Raw genomic sequence first — 20,763 nt, forward strand, 5'->3', positions numbered from 1 at the left:
GGCTGTCCTGCAGCCGGGGGCCAGGCTGAGCTGTGAGATGGAGCAGGAGAGAGGGGGAAAGGGGCACTGACTTCCTCCTCACCTGCCTGGGCATCCCAGGGCATCTTCCTCTTCCTCGCAGCCTCCTCCTCCATCTGGAAGATATTTGGAGATGGGAAATCCTGTTTTGAAAGGAAAACAAGGGATGAGCACAGTGAGTTTTGTACTGGTTTCAAAGCAAACCTGGGAGAGAGTCTAAGCCAGAAGGACAATTTAACAGGAAAATTAAGATCAAAGCTATGATACAGAAAGACTGGTTTAAACTCACAGAGTCAGGATATAACCTGACACCCCGTTGCTCAGGGTGGTGGTAGCAGTCTGATGAAATGGTGGCTGCAGTTTGGCTCGAGTGATGAACATGATTCTGTCAAAGCAGTGATCCTGTAGAAGGGTCTGGTCTTCCTCTGAAGGTTCGGTGGTGATTATGGAGTTCTTGTCCTCTGGGAATGCAGTAGGCAAGGTGGTCGTGGTGTTGCAAGAGTGAGATTATATCCAGGTAGGAATGCTTGGTTCCTCCCCCTGGGCGGAGCATCCCACAATGGGATGATGTAATTTTATCAGTGCTGCAGTGACACTCAATGGCCCCTTAAGAGAAGATGGCCCCTGAAGGGCGTTATCAGGGCTGAGCCATGGAAGAGATAAAGAACACTGCCCCACCTGTTGATAACAGTTTATGGAGATGGGGACTGAAAACACTTTTGGTTACATCTGACATTGTAACCTGAAACAGTGAGGCAATCCCTGCTCGGGGTGGGGGGTGAACACCACCCCCCTTACCCAAACTGGCTCCGGTGTAAAACCCCCACCCTGGGAAGGCCACGCACACAGGGGAAAATGTCACACTTGCCCTGCCCCAGGGGAGATCTCTGTCCCTGTCACTCCCTTGCTCTCTCCTCTTTTTCTTTCCATCTCTCTATACCTCACATTTACTGTTCAATAAAATCCACTTTGGATTTGGTCTTGTTAGCACGTTAATTGGGGCAGAGGTATCTCTCTAACAATTTTGTTAACCAGATTGACACATTATTTTGGCACAGGGAGTTGAGAGCACTCTTTACTGACCCCAGGTGATTTTGACAACAGACTGGTTCCCTCCTCTGAGGAGCTTGTGGCTCTTTCTGGAGGAACTCTTGAAAACTTGGATGCAGCTTCCTCTGAGCAACTTATGGAAGAACTTTTAAGAGAGGTCAGAGGCAGTCACAGCCATTCCATGGTGACATCCCAGGGTACCTTGGGCTGCAAAGGCACCGATCTGTCACAGGCACTCACGGGAGCTCCACAGTGACATCCCAGGGGTCCCCAGGCTGCCAAGGAGCTGGGATGTCACAGGTACTCACAGGGGTTCCTGTCATGGGCAGAGAGGGAGCTTCACGCAAAAGCTTTATTTCTTTATTGGAGAAACTCCTGCTGAGTCATGAGATGGAGACACCGAGCAGCCACCATGAGTAATAAAAGCCCTGCAGAGCCCCCAGTCTTCTAAAATTCCTTTTAAGAGAGGAGACTGGGAGTGACTGGATCCAATCCCGGCCCCAGAATTTGTCAAAGGTTTATGTATAAACGATTGGACAGGTAGAATTGAACAATTTGTCAATGCAATTTTTCCTACAGGATTAATGATGGAATACCAGACATATTTATATAAATACAATCAGATCATGACTAGACAGTAAGCTCTTAACCAGAGTTATTTACTCCACAGTCCAGAATCTATAACAATTATAGGATATTCTGCTCTAGGAAGCAATTTTGAAGTCAAGAGGTCCTTGGTGGAGTGGTTTGAGCCCATTGCAGGCAGAGCCTCCTGCTCCAGCAGGAACTGCCTTTCCTGTGCCAGGAGCAGGGCAGGTCCCGCTGCAGGAACAGCCCCAGGCCAGCCCCAGCACAGGGAAGGCCTCGGGCACAAGGGCAGAGTGCCGTGCTGGGAGCTGTGCCAGGGACAGCCCGAGGCAGCAAAGGCACCTTGGCAGCAGCAGCTGCTTGCAGGGCATGGCCAGAAGCCTCCCTTGGCACCCGCCCTGGTGGCCAGCGCTGCAGAGCTGCTGCCTCAGGGCTAATTTCTGGATGGGCTCTGAAAAGCCACTTCTGCTCCAGGAGCCTGACTGGGAAGCCATTGGCCCAGCACCTTGGGGACAAGATATTATCAACAAAACTCTTCATGCCAGCAGAGACAAGGCAGGGGCAGAGGAAAGGGGAGAGCCAAGCCCAGGGGACAGGGCTGCCATGGTGATGGCTGTGAGGTCACTGCCCTGCAGCAGCCTGGCTGCCCTCAGCAGACATTCTGGCCAGAAGTGTTGTGAGGGCACCCAGCACATCCAAGAACCCACACAACAGGAATTCCATCCTTGGGGAGGGGAGGGGATTTCACTGGGTCAGGTTGCACACACTCCCTGATTTTTGAGCATTCCTGGGATGGGAAATCCACTTCTCTGGAAAAACAGTTGCCATTTTGTGCCACTCTCATCACTGTAAAATATTTCCTCCTTCTAACAAATTTAAATCCACTCTCATTCAGTTTAGAGATATTGACCATTGTTCTGTCACTGCTAGACTTGGGAGAAAATAACTTTGATAACTATTTTTCCATTTTCACAGATCTTGGGGAGGACCCAAATATCTCCCAAGATGGGTTTTGAAGGCTTCATCACGTAACCAGCAGGTAGAGGCTGCAGGCTCTGGGCTCAGTTGTGTGCAGACTGAGGACAGAACAGGAGTAGCCTGGGAAGGATTGAAGGGTGGTTCCACAGATGCTGGAGTTTCATTTCATTGTATAAAACAGCCAGAGAAAGAAATAATGGCACCAAAGGTGTAGAGTGCCCCTGCCCAATGAGGTGGGAATTCTACCCAGACACTGCATCTGGCGAGAGCGTGACTTAAAGAAGATTCCACCCCTCCACGCTGTGGGGTGTGCCCTTGAAAGCCCGGGAAAAGACACTCCACCCTATCTGATCAAATGAGGAATGGCCCTAGAATGTTCTTCTTTTTCTGTACCCTTATTGGCTTAAATTGTGCTGCAATGTCCCCACTGTAGTTTTTTCCACTGATTGTCCTCCTCAATCCACCCCTTTGCAGTCTCCTGCTCCTCTTAATATTGGACCTTGATCCTAAACTCCACCCCTACCCTGTAATATAAAAGTCTTGACCCTACCACCTCGTTTCTTGTGTATGTCCCTGGGAAAATGAAGAATCCTCAGTTTTCTAAACCAAGACCTGTCCTGTTGCCATTCTTTCCCTGTTGGCCATTGGTGTCTGCCTGAGGTCTGAGACTCTGGGGCCTGGGGCAGTTGTGCCCTTTGCTGTGGCGGAACACAAGAGTGCTTTCCTCCCTATGGAAAAGAACCGTCCTTATCTATGCAGAAATGGCTGAAATTTGGCTTCCACCTCCCAAATTCCCTATATCCAAGGGTTGCTTTCAGACAAAAGCTACCAGGACAGAGAGGTCTGGCTGCCATTGGCCCCTGGTGGCCGCCTTTCATCTGCCCCTCAAACGCTGGTGTTCCATGCTTTCCTTCCTATGGAAAGAACCATCCTCCTCCAAGTGTCCATGACTGAAATCGGGATTCCACCTATAAAATTCCCTATATCCAAGGGTTGTTCCCAGCCAAAATCTGCCAGTATCATCAAGTCTGGCTGGCCTTGGCCTCTGGTGGCTGCCCCTGCCACACTGGGGCTCAGTTCTTTTCTTCCCATGGAGATCACTGTGACACTGTGGGCACCTCATGGAACCAAGGGGATCCTTGTGGCACCACTGGAGCCCATGGAACCAAGGGGCCATGGTGACACCACGGGGCTTCATGGACCCAGAGACCATTATGACTCTGTGGGGCCTGATGGAACCGTGGAGACCATTGGGACCCTTCAGGGCCTGGTGTCACCAAGGGGGCATTGTGACACCTCAGGGTCTTCTGGAAGCAAGGGACCATTGGGACACTGTGGGGCCCCATGGAAGCGAGGGAACATAGAGCAGGTCTGGCTGGCTTGGCCTGCCAGGAGCCACCTGACAGGTCTGGCTGATGTTGGAATGCCAAAGGCTTCCTCTCATCAGCTCTGGGAGTACTGGGGCTCCGTGCTTTCCTTGCTTTGGAAAAGAACTGTCCCTCTCTTTACATACCCATTGTCAAAATTGGTACTCTCCATAAAAAATTTCCTATATGCAAGTGTATCTTGCAGAAAAAAACCTCCCAGTTCTGGCTGGCCATGTCCTCTGGTGATCATCTCTCATCCACCCAGGGAAAGACTAGGGCTCTGTTCCTTTATTCCTATGGAAAAGAACTGGTCTTCATCTCCAGGAACCATTGCCAAAATTAGAATTTGCCTCCCAAATTCCGTATATCCAAGGAGTGCTCCCAGACAAAAGTAGCCAGGACAGACAGGTCTGGCTGGCTCTGTCCTCTGGTAATTTTTTTAGACTATGAGCTGAATGTTTTCATTTGAAAACACCTTGGAGAGGGCCCAGAGATCTCCCAAGGAGGGGTTCTGGGGCCTCGGGCACATGGCCACTACATATGGAAAAAGGAGCTCTGTGCTCTGTGCTGCTGTGGTGGTTTTGCATCACAGAAGTGATGTCCTGAGAGAAGCTGCTAGCAGTTTCCTCTGTGTCTGACAAAAACCAATCAGTAATTAGCTCTGAGAGCTGACAGTCTGTTAAAGCACTAAGGAAGCTGCAGACGCCTCTGTGCAGACCAAGTTACAGATGAGAAAGCCTGGCTGGGTCTCTCTCCCTTCTGGCCCCACAGAGGTGCCGAGGCCGGCCCAGCCCCGTCTCGGCCGTGGGGCCGGGCGGCTCCTGCCGTGGGGCCGGGCCCCTTCCCAGGGAGCCGCCAGGCGCCATCGGCTGCCGGGCAGGGCAGGGGAGGCCGCGGGGCCGAGGCCGGGCCGTGGCTGCGGGTGCTGACATCTGGCCCTGCCGAGCCCTGCCCCGCCGCCAGCCCGGGCCCGGCCAGGATCCGCCGGGCCCCAGGAGCAGCCCCGGGCCGGGCCGGCTCGGCCAAGGCTCTGCCGCCCTTGGGCTTCGCCCGCAGCCGGCGGGCAGGGCAGGAGAAGCCATCGGCCCCGGCCGTGCTGCTGCTGGGCTCTGGCCTGGCTGCTGAGATCCTGGCCCTGCCCCAGCGCGGCCCAGCCTGACACAGCCCCAGCGCAGCCGCTGCAGAAACCTCCATGGCAAAACAGCTCCGGCCGCAAGCACCGAGCCCGGCCGGGCTCACGGAACCATCTGCCACCCCGGGAGATATTGACTCTGCCAGTGCTGCCATCCTCCCTCCAGTGAGAGAAAAGGACACAGGGCAGGCACACAGAGGAGCAGCATGGACACACCGAGGGCAGGGAAGAGGAAGTTGAGTCCCAGATGGGAGGGATGAGGAGATGCCTTGATCTTGGGGCTGGAATACTCTGGTTAAGCTATGGAGAAGGATGTCATTGATACATCAGACTCTCTTTTTCCCTACAATGCATTGAAAAGTATGGGGAGATTACTTGTTTCAGCAAAGGCCTCCATGCTCAAGTGAGCAAATGTTGCAGTAGCTATGATCCCATGAGAAGTTTGAACAGAGGAGAGCAGAGTGATGACACACTGTACCATCAGGGAGAGGAAAAGAAGACCTCTGTTCCCAGAGATGAAGATGATTTCAGAAATAGATGAAGAGAGCCTTTGCTTTTAAACAGCTCATCTGTAAATTAATATCCCATAAATTGACATGGCCCATAAACACAACTGTGGGAAAAGCTGTGAAAAAATGGGAGGGACTTCACAATTGCAGATTTTTCGAGGCAGCTGTAATCCATGGAAATAAAAAGCCATGAGATAACTGTTTTCTTGTGGATAAGTCTTCATAACATTAACACAAGGAACTTCTCTCCCTATTTGAACTGACCTGAAATTTTAGGTTTGTTCTCTTTATATTGTAAGGTTTTATGGAGAGAGGAAGAGTTCTGAAAGTTTGTTCTAATCCTTCTTACTCTTTCTTTTGCTTACTGTTAATATACTTTTCTTAAAAAGTTTAAACTTTTCTTTTAAAGTTCTGAGCCTACTTTGCCTTTCTCCTAATCCTATCTCAGAGCAGGAAAAGAGTAATTATATTCTAGTGAGTGCACTGGTGATTAGCCAACACTGAACACACCAAAATAGTTGATGCATTGGCTGAGAAATCTCAAAATGGCAAATCTAAACCACTACAGAAACTTCCTCTTGAACTGCATTATAGCAGAGGGAAATCAAGGCAGAACCATGGTTTGTCAGGACTTGCTTGATCCTACTGAGCCCCGTGGTGCATTTGCAGCTAAGCCCTGGAACCTCAGGGCCTGAGAGGAGATTCCACAAACTTTTCCTGCAGTCAAAATCAGAAGAAGACACCAAAGTTTCTCAAGGCAATAATGAGTCCCACTGAGGTCCATCCCCAACACAGGCTTCTCATGGACTCCTTAGAGGAGAGAACTGGAGGCCAGGATGGCACAAAAACCTTTCAGAGACTGAAAATGGCACAAAGAACTCTCAATGTGAAAAAGAAAATCCAAAGTACCAGAAAAAGTTTAGTATCTCAGAGTATTCATGAGCCACAGTGTGTGTCTGTACAAAGCTCTCAGGTGACTTGTTAAAGCAGATAATTGGAGCCACAATAGCACCAACCTCTCACAGAGTCTGTATCAAAAGTGAAACACCAAGTACCTTGAAGCATTAATGAGCCCACTGAGTGTTGTTACTGACAAAGCCTCTCCAGGGACTAATTACAGCAGATAATTGGAGACCATGATTGCAGAAACCTCTCAGAGACTGCAAGGCAAAAGCAAAAGCCAAAGTCCTTTGAAAAACCTGCAGTCCCTGGGAGCATGAACGAGCCATTCCTGACCAAGGCTCCCCAGGGACTCCTTCCAGCAGATCCTTGAGGCTACTGGGATGTGGGCATGGGGGGGATGCTGAGGGCAGGAGCAGGGGCTGACAGTGCCCAGCCTGGCTGGGGCTGTGCCAGGAGGCCCCAGGGCCTCAGGACAAGGTGTCTCCTCACAGCCCTTGGTGGCACAGACCCTGCTGTGCCCCAGGGCACCAAGACTTGGCTTCTCTTTGTCCCCACCTGGCATCAGTGCCTCCAGTTCTCTGCTCTGCCTGGGGCCTGGGGACACTTTCTCAGTCGTGTCCCACAGTGGGACCCATTAAAAGTCCAAGAAACTTTGGAGTTGGATTCTGACTTGGAGTTCTGCAGAGGTTTCTGCATCTCCCTCTCAGGGCCTGATATTCAGGGCCTGAGCACAAAGCCCCAGAGGCTCATTAAAGTCCTTGTGCTGTGTCTGTGCTGCTGAGCTGGGCCGGGCTCCTGGCACAGAGGGTGATGCTGGTAACCAAGCAGAGCTTCAAAAGCACATTTCTCTTGCTGAGCAGCTCTTCTCCCAGCCCAGCAGGGCTGGGGCACTGCCTGCAGCCAGCCCAGGCACAGCACAGAGGCACAGAGAGCTTCAGTCAGTCAGGGCTGGGAAGGGGCTGAGAAGTGCCTGGGGCAGAATCACTGCCAGCCCTTGGCACAGGAACCTCTGGCTGCAGGACAATGCAGCTGCAGCTCCTGGAGAGATCTCCTAAAGCTGGAACATGCCAATGCCCACAGCCCCTGTGAGTGCATTCTCTGCTCATCTCCTGTGCAGAGCAGCCAGGGGTGCCCAGGGCTGTCCTGCAGAGCAGGGTCCTGCAGCCCAGGGCGCTGTGCTGGGCCAGGGACTCTGCTGCCTGCCAGGGACAGCTCTCAGCCGGCCCTGGAGCTGCTCCCAGCGCTGGCCAGGAGCTGTGGGGGGAAGGAGCCACCCTGAGCAGGGCAGGTGCTGCTGCTGAGAGGGGCTGGCTGGGGCAGGGCTGCTCCCAGCTCCAGACGAGCCTGGGCACAGCTCCGGAGGACCCTTCCCAAAGAAGGTAAGCCTAGGATTGCTTTAAAGTTCAGGAGCTTTCCTGAGGGTGTTTTCAATTTCCTGCTTGAAGCAGGATGGGGATGTTGGGGTGGTGACAAAAAGATTTTTGCTTTTTATACATTTTTCATATACTCATAGCTCTGTGAATTACTATTTTATAATTATAAAACTATAATCCTTACTTAACTCCATTAAACTCTTAATTAGTTTTATTAAACTACTAATATTTACTTATATAACTGTAATCTTTGCTGACCCTAGTATGTTTCCTACCTTTCTCTTAGATTTTATAACAATAAGCTGACTGTCTAAATACATTCCTGAAATACTGTATAGTCTTATTATCAGGAAGAGCGCCTACAAGAAGAATATTTTGGTTTTTGACAACAATGTGAACAGTCATAACTAAATTGGGGCCAAGAAATACTTGGACCTTCTGCAATGTGTTGAGCCAGGGATGTGTGACTGGGGCAACTGAATCTTCTACTGGATGTTCATGTTAAATATCCTAATTAATTAACCTTAATAAATTGTTGAAATCAGAGTCTGCGTGTGCCCCATCCCCACTGGGACACCTGGAAGCTTCCAATAAAGGTCTGGTTTTTACTTTATCGTTCTAACACTGTTGCATGGGGATTTTTTCTCCTTGGATTATAGACAACAGGGGGATGAGAAAAGCAGAACAGGAATTGTAATCCCAGAGTCACAGAACATGATCAGTTGAAAGAGACACATGGGATGATCAAAGGAATGTTTGAACATTTACAGAGGCTCCAGAACTGTGACTTTGGCTGGTCAGTGTCTCTGCTGGGAGCCTCCCAAAGGGCCTTCAGCCACTCCTCAGCCCTGGGCAGCAGCAGCATCACCTCTGCAGGGACCAGCAGGGCTCTCCTGAGCTGCCCTTGCCCAGAGCCTGCCCCAGCCAGGGCCCTGCACACAGGCAGGTCTCTGTAGGGCCGGGCCGAGGGCACACAGGGTGGGATGGGCTCTGTGAGCGCTGGCAGGGACAAGGCACCTCTCAGGAGGGGATGTCCAGGCCCAGGAAGATGCTCAGGGAAGCAGAGGGGGCTGAACAGAGCAGTGCTGGGAGAACAAGCCCATCCAGCCCCTCACCTGCCCTCAGCCACAGGGAATCCTTTGCCTCTCACATCTCTCTGTGGCAAACTCTGAGTGCAGCAGGAATGCTGGGGATTTCTGACCTCAGAGAGCCAGGAATGATGTGTGGGTACAAAAACAATTCCTAAAACAAACTCCTGCCACCTATTTCCTTCGGAAATAAAGTGAAATTCCTTCAGAAGTCTGAATGCAGATGGTACCAAGCCTTTCTGCATCAGGAGTGATTCCCCTGACAAATCCTGAATATCCAGCCTTGTCCCTCTGCCACATGGCCACAAACCCAGGGCAGCAGGGCAGGGATGGCTCCTCGAGAGCCCCCACGAACAGGCCTGGCTGCTTCTGGCACATTCAGCCAGCACAACTGGAGCTCAGGCAGGGACAGGGATGAAGGTTTTCCCAGAGCAGGAACAAGGGTGGGTGAGTCCCACCAGGACTGTCTGGAGGGAATGGCCCAGGTTTGGCTCCAAGCAGCCTCTCCTGACTTATCCCTGTCCTTTCTCCATGAACAGGTGCCCATGTGCAGCCACAGCAAATGTCCAACAGCAGCTCCATCAGCCACTTCCTCCTGCTGGCACTGGCAGACACGCGGCAGCTGCAGCTCCTGCACTTCTGCCTCTTCCTGGGCATCTCCCTGGCTGCCCTCCTGGGCAACGGCCTCATCATCAGCGCCGTAGCCTGCGGCCACCACCTGCACACGCCCATGTTCTTCTTCCTGCTCAACCTGGCCCTCAGCGACCTGGGCTCCATCTGCACCATTGTTCCCAAAGCCATGCACAATTCCCTCTGGGACACCAGGAACATCCCCTACAAGGGATGTGCTGCTCAGGTTTTTCTGGTCATCTTCTTCATGGGAACAGAGTTTTGCCTCCTGACCATCATGTGCTACGACCGCTACGTGTCCATCTGCAAACCCCTGCACTACGGGACCCTCCTGGGCAGCAGAGCTTGTGCCCACATGGCAGTAGCTGCCTGGGCCAGTGCCTTTCTCAATGCTCTCATGCACACAGCCAATACATTTTCCCTGCCCCTTTGCCGTGGCAATGCCCTGGGCCAGTTCTTCTGTGAAATCCCCCAGATCCTCAAGCTCTCTTGCTCCAAATCCTATCTTAGGGAACTCGGGCTCATTGCTGTTAGTGCCTGTTTGGCATTTGGCTGTTTTGTGTTCATTGTTTTCTCCTATGTGCAGATCTTCAGGGCTGTGCTGAGGATCCCCTCTGAGCAGGGACGGCACAAAGCCTTTTCCACCTGCCTCCCTCACCTGGCCGTGGTCTCCCTGTTTGTCAGTACTATTATATTTGCTCACCTTAAACCCCCCTCTATGTCCTCCCCATCCCTGGATCTGGCCCTGACAGTTCTGTACTCAGTAGTGCCCCCAGCCCTGAACCCCCTCATCTACAGCCTGAGGAACCAGGAGCTCAAGGCTGCACTGTGGAATCTGATGACTGCATATTTTCAGAAACATTAAACTCCTGGCCAATTTCTGCAAATAACTTGTAATAAAAGTCATATTTGACACTTCTTGTTTGTTTAGTTGTGGGGATTTTTTTCCATTTGTTTTAGTTTTTTCATATTCTCCACAAAGAAGAATCATATTTTTGTGCCATTTCTCATTTTGTTTCTCTCCACCTTCCCTGTACCCACAGACTGTGCCAATGAGGGGCTGTGCTCTTGGTGGCTTTAAAGGAACTCAAGGATCTTCCAGCAGAGTTTTCTGCAGAGATGCCCTTTTGTTGCCTTCTCTGGAGCTGCAGCAGCAATGTCTGTGTGCAGAGCTGGGGCAGATCAGGACTGGCACAGCAGCTGTGCCCAGGAGCAGCAGCACTTGGTGCTGCCAGTGCTGCTCCCGTGGCCCTGCCCCGCTGCCCTGGTGGCCCTGGTGTTGCTGCAGGGCCTGAGTGCTCTCGGGGCCGGGCACAGTCCTGGGGGTGGCAGTGCCGGGGCTGCAGCAGGGACAGGCCATGGGCACTGCTGGGGCAGCGCTGACGCCTCAGGCCAGGGCCTGGGGGCTCCAAGCTCCTTGCCCAGGTTCTCTCAAGAACACGGCCAGGCCAATGCTCAGTACAGAAAACTCCCATGAGCAGCCCCAGGCTGGCCGTGGGCAGGCTGGGGGCAAACAGCACGGCTGGTGCTCTGCAAGGGCCCTGGGGGAGACGGGAAGGAGCAGCAGACCAGGGGCTGATCCATCCCCAGTGCACTGCACAGCCCAGGGCAGCGTCCCAGAGCGTCCTCATGGAGCTGCCAACAACATCCCCCCTCTGCAGCCCTGGCCTCTCCCCCAGCTCACAGAGGTGCCGCATCCTTGCAGGCACAGATACGGCAGCACTGGCTCAGCAGCCCCTGTTTGCATTGCACACAGCAGGCGGGAGCACCCCCATGCTGGGGCTGTGGGGACATGAACCTGAGGCAGCACAAATGCCATCAGCCCCTGGGGCCAGGAAGGGCTGGGGGACACCAGGGAAACCACTCAGCTTTGTCCTGGCCTCTGCAGTCAGCCAGAAAGTTTGTTCCCATCAGCTGGGAGTTTCCTGTCCCACTGCAGACGCTGCTGCTCAGAGCCAGGGCTGCCTGGCAGCCACCCCCAAACTGCCCTGAACATTTCCTTGGCTTCACCTTTGCTTTCTTTACTCTTTCTGATATAAATTTCTTCCTCTTGCCCACCCCTGTTCCCTCCCCTGCACACGGCCCATCCTTGTTTGCCCTTTCCTCTCTGGCCCCACTTCCCATTGCAGTTCCTGACTTGGCACCATGGGAACATCCCTTGGGGAGCAGGATCATCCCACAAGTGCTGCAGGAATTGTCTGCAGGCTCCTGCAGTGCCTGGTGCTGCTCCCTTGCCAGAGGCACCCCAGGCCAGGGGGGCACATCTGGGCTGCTGTGTCTGCCTGTGGGGCTCCCTGTTCTGGGCAGTGAGGAGGAGCTGCAGAGGCTCTGCAGGACTGACAGGATGGGCTTTGGGGCTGTGAGGAGAAACTGAGGGACCTGGGCTGCTGGAGCTTCTGAAGAGGAGGCCCAGGGCTCCTCCTGCAACTTCTCCAAGGGTGGTTTCAGAGAATCACAGAACCAGCAAGGTTGGAAAAGACCTTGGATATCATCAAGTCCAACGTGTGCCCTGACACCACCTTTTCTTCCCTGAGCCTCCTCTTCTCCAATATCAACAACCCCAGCTCCCTCAGCCGCTCCTCACAGGACTTGTGCTCCAGACCCCTCACCAGCCTCGTTGCCCTTCTCTGGACATGCTCCATCCCCTTCATGTCCTTCCTTAATTGGGGACCCAGAACTGGACACAGCACTCGAGGTGCTGCCCAACCAGTGCTGAGCACAGGGGAAGAATCACTGCCCTGCTCCTGCTGGCCACACCATTCCTGATCCAGGCCAGGAGCCATTGGCCTTCTTGGCCACCTGGGCACACGGCTGGCTCACGTCCAGCCTGCTGTCCATCAGTCCCTGCAGGTCCCTTTCTGCCTGGCTGCTGTCCAGCCACTCTGTCCCCAGCCTGTAGCGCTGCAGGGGTTGTTGTGGCCAAAGTGCAGGACCCGGCACTTGGACTTGTTAAACCTCACCTTGTTGGATTTGGGCCCTGGATCCAGCCTGTGCAGGGCCCTGTGCAGAGCCCTCCTACCCTCCAGCAGATCAACACTCCCAGACAACCTCGTGTCACCGGGTTCCATAAGGCCCCAGAGTGTCCCAATGGTGTCCATGATTCCATGAGGCCTCCCAGTGTCACAATGTCCCTTTGGTTCCATGGGACCCCTTGGTGTCACAAAGTCCCTTGGATCCTTGGGCCCTGCAGTGTCACAATGTCACCGTGGTCCCCAAGTCCCTGCAGTGTCACAGTGGATCCTTGGTTCCATGAGGTCTGGCAGGGCAGCAATGCTCTCCTTGCTTCCACAGTGTCACAATGGCCTCTTGGTCCCAAGGGCCACCACAGTGTCAAACATGTTTCCTTCATTCCGTGAGTTCCTGAGGGGCAGCACTGGCCCCTTGGTTCCCTGGGTTCACAATGGCACGAGGTCCTGCTCTGTCACAAAGCTCTGCATGGTTCCACAAGGCCCTGCAGGGTCACAGTGGCCTCTTGGTTCCATGAAGCCTCAGAGTGCCCCATTGAATTCCTTGGTGCTGCAGTGTCCTGGACTCCGACACTTCCTAAATTGGGGACCCCAGAACTGGACCCAGCACTCGAGGTGCTGCCCAACCAGTGCCCAGCACAGGTGAAACATGGATGAAAAATAAAAACCCCACAATTCCAATAAAGATTTGTAGGGAATGGTATGTTTATTTGCAGCGCTGGACACATGTAGGGACTCATCGCCCTTCAATGGACATGCACACCCCTAAGAAGTCCCAAAACTTTTTTATTACCCTTAATTAATTTCCATAGTCATAGAATTTCACAATAGGTTAATGCATATTCATTCTGATGATTTCATGTTACACTTAGAGCTAGTTACACTTGTTTTTGTCAGAAAGTACAGAAAGAGCTCCTGGGTCACTCTGCGTGGTCTGTTTAAAGGCCCGAGGAGTCTTTCTTATCTCTTTTTAGTGTGGAAATTTGCATTCTTTCTCTTTAGCTAGGGCAACTTTGCTAGTGCTGCAGTTACCAGACTAAACAGAATATTTCACTCATGTTAGCAAGCTCAAAGGAGTACATTTCACCTAAATCCAAATGGATTTCTACCCTTTTAAATTTTCACTCTGTCTCGCAGGTGAAGAATCACTGCCCTGGTCCTGCTGGCCACAACATTCCTGATCCATAGGAGTGCCAGGGGTTGGATGAGGGAAATGGTGGGGGGAGCATAGGGACAAAGTGTTATTGATTGTCAGCCATGAAGGATCATGATTTTCATATGTATTCAGATTGCATAACAAGGTGCTGGGGGTCAATATTAATTGGATATTGCTGATATCAAAATATAAGTAGGAAAAGTTAAAAGGACAAAACAATTCTCTCTGCATTGTTTTCAATATAGTCTATCCACTTTGAAGACACTTCTGAAATCTGGTCCTGTCCTGACTGGGCCAAGGGCTACAGCATGAGTGATCTCCTGCTTGATCTGGGTGAAAGCTTGTTGCTGCTCAGGGCCCCAGTGGAAATTGGTTTTTTTGTGGGCGACCAGGTAGAGAGGGCTCAAAATCTGGCCATACTTGAGAATGGGCATTCTCAGAAAACCTATGGCACCTAGGAAAGCTTGTGTTTCCTTCTTGGTGCTGGGAAGAGACATCATGGTGATCTTATTGATGACCTCAGTTGGAATCTGACTCTGTCCATCTTGCCACTTTACCCAAGGAACTGGATCTCTCAGGCAGGTCCCTTGACTTTGCTCTTCTTGATGGCGAAGCTTCCAGCAGAATTTGGACGATCCTCTCTTCTTTCTCAAACACTTCCATTGCCGTGTTCCCCCACACAATGATGCCACTGATGTATTGCAAGTGTTCTGGAGCCTCACCCTTTTCCAGTGCAGCCTGGATCAGTCCATGGCAGATGGTGGGGCTGTGCTTCCACCCCTGGGGCAGTCAGTTCCAGGAGTACTGCACGCCCATCCAGGTGAAAGCAAACTGAGGCCTGCATTCTGCTGCCAGAGGAATGGAGAAAAATGCGTTAGCAATGTCAGCAGGGGCATACCACTTTGCTGCCTTGCACTCCAACTTGTGCTGGAGTTCCAGCATGTCCAGCACAGCAGCGCTCAGCAGTGGAGTCACTTCATTCAAGCCACGATAGTCTACAGTCAATCTCCATTCTCCATCAGACATGTGCACAGGCCAGATGGGGCTGTGGAAGGGTGAGTGGGCCTTACTGACCACCCCTTGGCTCTCCAGCTCATGGATCATTCTGTGGATGGGGATCATGGCATCCCGATTCGTTCAATACTGCCAGCCGTGCACTGTTGAGGTGGCAATTGGCACTCGTTGCTCTTCCACACTCAGGAGTTCTACTGCAGATGGGTTCTCTGACAGTCCAGGCAAGGTGTTCTACTGCTTAATGTCCTCTGCCTCTGCAGCAGCTATGCCAAAAGCCCACCTGAGTCCCTTTGGGTCTCTGTAACATCCGTTCTGGAGGAAGTCTATGCCCAGAACACACGGGGCCTCTGAGCTGGTCACAATGGATGTTTCTGCTGCTCCTTCCCAGTCAGGCTCACCTTGGCTCCCAACAGGGTCAATTGCTGTGATCCCCCTGTCACCCCGGCAATGGAAACAGGTTCTGCCCCACATGCCCCGATGGCATTGGGGTACACTGTGCACCAGTATCAGCTAAGGCTTCATATTTCTGTGGCACTGATGTGCCAGGACATTGGATCCACACTGACCAAAAGATCTGGTTTTCCTGTGCCTCTCCCTGGCTAGAGACAGGGCCCCTCTAGCCCTGGTTGTTATTTCTTTCCTAGGTATACATGGCAGAGGTACTTTAAAGGGATCTGACAAATCACACTCGGCAGCTCGGTCATGGGAGTTTGAGGCTGCCTTCACTTCACTGGAATTCCCTCGGTCAGTGCTTCCCTCCTTGAGCTGACTCACCCACGCTGCCAGGACAGAAATGGGTTTCCCATCCCACCTTCCCATGTCTTCCCCATGGTCACACAGAAAGAACCCCAGGCCAGCCCGTGGGGCGTACCCTCTCTCTCTGGCTGGGGAACGTTGGGCTCTGACTTTGGGGCCTGTGACTCGCACTGGGCAATGTGGGAACTGTTCCTCCTCACCTCCTCCCTCATCTCCCTCATCTCCTCTTTGAGTTCCTTGCCCACAGCAGAGCCATGAGCCTGCACTGGGCCATGGATCATACTCTCACAATTTCTCAGCTGCTGGCAGCAGAGCCCACTGTCTCTCGGCTGTTATCAGCATTAATCGAGGCAATGAAGGTGGTGTACTGAGACGGCCCCAGCCTTGCCAGACTCCACAGCATTTGCCCTGTGCACCTGACCTTGTCGGGGTCAGTATCATGCTGTCCATCCCTCCCAAAGAGTACCTCCAATGCTGCCACTTCCCTCAGCTCTTGGATCCCTTCCTCAAGGGTTTCCCAGCACGTTCTGTGCTGGTGCTCCTGCATTCTCTCCCTGTGGACAAACCTCTCTCTGACACTCATTAAAATCTGCTCCCAGAGGGAAAGGGACCCTGGCTCCCTTACAAAAATCTGATTCATACCTGAGCTTTGGGTCAAGGGTCCCATATTCCTTGCCTCACCACCATCCAGCTGGACACCTGTACCCATGAGGTCTCAGACTTGAAGCAGTCAGGTTGTATAAGCCTCACGTCTCCATCGTTCAATGTTCTTGTGCAGGTTACAGAGACTTTTGTACATCATGTACTCGGTGATGATTGCAACCTCTGGCTCCCCTGTGGGTTGTGAGGGCCTTCCCTTATCTGGGTGCTCTGATTCCATCTTAGACCTCCTTGTTTCTACAGGGGCGACTGCTGCTGGCTGTGGCTGCCTTTGTGGCTCAGCTGGAACCTGGACAGTTTTAACATCTGTGGGTTCCACTGCTGCCCCATCAGACTCTCCTTTTTTGGGGCAGGGGGAGGGCTTCTCACCAGCTGGGGAAATGCACTCCTTCAGCATCTCCTGCATCTCCCTCAGCAGACCCCCACCCAGTCTGGGTGGTTCATATCTGGGGTGGCTGTGGGGCAGGGTCAGGCTCTGGGGCAGCAGCATCCCTGGTCTCTGGGGCCGTGTCAGGTTCTGGGCTGGGTGTCAGGGTGGTTATCCAGGTTAATCTTCCCTTGTCTCTCAGTGCCAAATAGAACAGGGCTAACAGCAACACAGCCCCTGTATGATATCATTGGTATTTGGAGTGGATCTGAGCCCTTCACAAACTGGTGGGGCAGACCCAAAGAGATGGTTAAAGGCTTGGGACAAAATTTCCCCCGGTGTAATTTCCTCACAGTAGGTGCCATTATTAAAGTAACCCCAAAAGCACAGAGTCAGTGTGTGACAGCTGTGAATCCATGTGCCTGTTTCCCAGAGGAAGTTAAAGATCCATGAATTCTTCCCCTTATTCACCCATAAAACAAACTGGAGAACAGCCACAGCAGCCTTGGCTGTAGGAGCCGTGTTTAGATCAGGGCCTGCAAATGGAGAAATGCAGCCACGGTTCCGTGCCACCCAAACCAGGGCAGGCTGGAGCACAGGGTGCCGCTGAACGAGGTTTCTGTAGCAGCACACAAAAATTGAATTACTCAAGAACTGTTATTCCCTTTTTTGTTCCTGTGCCCTCGAGCCGCACGTTGGGTGCCAAAATCTGTCTTGGTTTGCAAAGACAGGAGTCTGCTAAGGAAGGCAGGAGCCTCCCCTGAAATGGGGAAAAAAAATGTAGACACCCCTCCCTCTGAATTGCTATAAATTTGAAGTTAAGGGTGACTCTCAGGCAAACATATGGGAGCAGGAATAACAGTTCTTTATTAGGGGAGAAAATAAAAAGATAAAATAGGCAATGCAGTGAACCAACCTCTAACAGATGGCAATTGAATACATCTTGCCTTCAGCATGAATCACATCCATTTACCAGATGCCCCTTACCCCCAGATATTGCCCACCTGGGACAGACATCCCAAAACATTTTTAAAAAATTATGCATTCTTCTTCATAATTAAAATGTAGTTATATTTTAATTAAATGAATTTAATAAATTAATTTTAGCTGAATAACAGTTTAAATTTTATTTTGCTTATGCATAAAAATATTATCCATTACTTTATTATTATTTTATTTTAATGCTTGTATAAAAAAAATCTCTATATGGGTTTTGCAACCAAGAAATCATTGGTCATTGGTTCTAGGTAACACAATTCCTTTCATTAATCCATTGACCACTATTGGCTATTGATTTTTCCCTCTTTATTCTAATTTTCTTTATTTTTATTATTTTTGCCATCATTTTTATTATGTTCACAGACAGTGTAAAAGCGGCCACTTTGGGGCCCACGGAGACATTTCTGGGCACATTTGGGGCAGTTTTGTGTCTGGGGAGGGAATTCAGAGAGAACTTGAGGGTCTGGGGACCCCTGGGGGAGCCGGGCGGGCGCTTGGAGGGGCACTCAGGGATCCTGAGGGGCAGTTCGGGGTCCGGGGGAGCACTCGGGGGTCCGGGGCCCTGGAGGTCAGCGAGGGGAATTTGGGGCCCTTCGGGGTCCGGGGGAGCACTCGGGGGAGCTTGGGGAGACTTAACCGGGTTCCTCAGGGCGCAGGGCGCGGCAGGAATTTTAGGCGCGGAACTGTGTTCTGAGGGGCTCTGGGGCCGCGGGGGATGAGAGGAGAGGAATTCCCAGAAGTGGCTGTACCGGGCACCTGTGGGGCTGGGAGCACTCAGGGGATCCGAGGACGGTTTTAGGGGGTCCCGAATGGGCGCTGAGGGCACTTGGGGATCCCGGAGGGTCTGGGGGACACTGATGGGACAGATGGGGGCGGTACCGGGGTTCTGTGGAGCGCGGGGCATGACGGGCGTTGTAGTCCCGGCTTTAATGGGGCTCTATGGGGCTGCGGGGCATGATGGGAGTTGTAGGCAAAAGAAAAGATGGCGCAGACCCCCAGGCACCGCCCCCAAAGCCATGATCCCTGACGCTTATTGGTTGGAAGCAGTGATGGGCGGGACCCTCCGCCAATGGGAGGTGGCGGGGACGGGAACAGCCCATTCCAGTACAGCTCCAGTGCCCCTCCAGGGCGTCCCAGCACAGCCCAGTTCATCCCCAGTACAGCCCAGTAGAAACCGAGTTCCCCTCCAATCTTTCCCAGTACAGCCCAGTCCCTCCCAATACACCTGAGTTCATTCCCAGGCCCTCCCAGTTCATCCCAATGTCATCCACAGTATGCCCCAGTATTGCCCAGTCTTCCCCACAATGTCCCTAGTTTGTCCCAGTATCCCCCAGTTTCACTCACAGTTTCACTCCCAGTATGTCCCAGTGTGTCCCAGCCCACCCAGATTCCCCCTCAGCATTCCTCATGTTCCCAGGCTGTCCCAGTGCCCCACAGGATCACTCCCAGTATGTCCCAGTGTCTCCCACAGCATTCCCAGTGTTCCCCAGTATGTCCCAATCCTCCCCAGTGTTTCCAAGGACAGTTTAATTTCTCAGGGCTGCCGTGGCAGCCAAACCCAGCAGTGGGGTCAGTGCAATGCCCATGGCCACAGCCCCTTGCAGTGCCCAGTGCAGCTGGGGCTGATGATCCACCCTCACAGCTGGCCCAGGGCAGGTCTGGAGGAGTTTTGGTGGCACCTTGGGCTGGCACACACCTGAGGAGGGTGTCTGTTTTCATGGGGAAACTCAGGGGTTTTAGATTGTTCCAAACATAGAAAAAGGGAAAGCCCCTCTTAGGCTGGGTGCAGCCAGCTCTGCAGGCACAGCAGGTCCCAGGTGAGTGAGGACAGACAGGATGGGCTGGGGCAATGTGGAGCAAGGTTGTCCACGCTGGGCCAGAGCTCAGGGCACAGCTTCTCCGAGCAGGCCAGAGCTCCTGAGGGGAGACCCTGGGTCAATATCAATCATAGAATGCTGAATAGCCTCTGATCTAAAGAGAAATGTAATAAATTACACGCTTTAAAACAGGAATGTGTATTTCTTACAAGCAGATTGAAATCTTTCTCCACAACTGGAATAGGAAAACTTTAATGACCCTCTCAGGGCTTTGGTGTTGTTTACATCAGACTCAGTCCCTGAGAGTGTATTCAAAAAACTTCTAAAGAACTCAAAGTTAAATTAAAACTCCAAAGTTTCTTGAAGTTTTAATGGGTCCCACTGAGGAACAGGACTGAGAAAGTTTCCCCAGGTTCCCGTCAGAGCAGAACACTGGAGTCAGTGATGACAGCTGGGCACAAGCAAGGGAAAGGTGTCTCTGGTGCTGAGCAAACCTGGATGTGTTTCAGGAATACAAACGGCTCAGGCCTGAGCCCCAGCCCCTGGCAAGGCAGATCCTGTCCCTCCCTCATTGCTCAGGGCTCTTCCCGGGATGGGCACTGGCATGTGGGGATGTGCAGTGCCAAGGGCAGGACCATGGGGCGGCCCCTGCCAGGCTGCTGAGCAGGGACAAGGAGGCACTGAGGCCCCAGGGCTGCAAGGGTCACTTGTCCCCTGGTGGCCTCAGGCCCAGGGCCAGCAGCCATGGCCAAAGGGCTGCACAGGTTGGCTCTGTCAGGGCCTTGCAGCTGCTGCACATCCCTGAGCCCTCTGCAGCCCAGGCTGTCCCACGGTGTCCCTGCCCTGCGCCTCTGTCCCTGCAGGCTGTCGTCACCCCCGGCTGCCCCACCTCGCTGGCCCTTCCTTTGCTGGCAGCTCTGCCTCCTGCTGCCCCTGCCTGGCCACACAAAGCCTTGGGCTGCTCCAGGCTCCTGCTGGGGACGTGCTGCACCACAGCCCTGCCTGGGAGGGAAATTCCTCTCCTCATGTGTCCAGTCTGTCCTTCCCCAGCTGCATTTGGGGCATAATTTTTCTCTCTGGCTGTTTCCCACTATGGAGAAAAGCTCCACCATTTCTAAATCCACCCTTCAAGCCCTGCCAGGCCACTCCTGATCTGTCTTCAGTCTCTTCACAGCTGAGCCCAGGCACATCAGCCTCCATACATGGGTTATGTTCCTGAGGCCTGCAAAACCCAGCTCAGGAGATCTCTGGGCCCTGTCCAAGGTGTTTGGAAAGGAAAACATTCTGCTCATACCACCAGAGGCCAAGGCCAGACAGAACTGTCCTTCCTGGCAGCTTTTGTGTGGGAGCAATGCAAGGATAGATGGAATTTTGGCGGCCACATTCCAGTTC

At 52.7% G+C, this 20,763-nt stretch overlaps 2 protein-coding genes across 2 annotated transcripts in view; both read left to right on the top strand.

The window, feature by feature from the left end:
- The window catches only part of LOC144246555 (uncharacterized), a 196,701-nt gene that overhangs the window by 145,587 nt on the left and 30,351 nt on the right, over positions 1–20,763 (top strand). The window lies entirely within an intron of this gene.
- Positions 9,483–10,501, top strand: LOC144246358 (olfactory receptor 14C36-like). Its single transcript, XM_077783743.1, has one exon. The coding sequence runs from the start codon at positions 9,569–9,571 to the stop codon at positions 10,499–10,501; it is 933 nt and encodes a 310-aa protein (XP_077639869.1). The 5' UTR covers positions 9,483–9,568.

This window comes from Lonchura striata, chromosome 6, assembly GCF_046129695.1.
Source record: "Lonchura striata isolate bLonStr1 chromosome 6, bLonStr1.mat, whole genome shotgun sequence".
Lineage (NCBI taxonomy): Eukaryota > Metazoa > Chordata > Aves > Passeriformes > Estrildidae > Lonchura > Lonchura striata.

Coding starts and splice junctions, on each gene's coding strand:
- LOC144246358 (XM_077783743.1), top strand. CDS start 9,569: ATGTCCAACAGCAGCTCCATCAGCCACTTCCTCCTGCTGGCACTGGCA.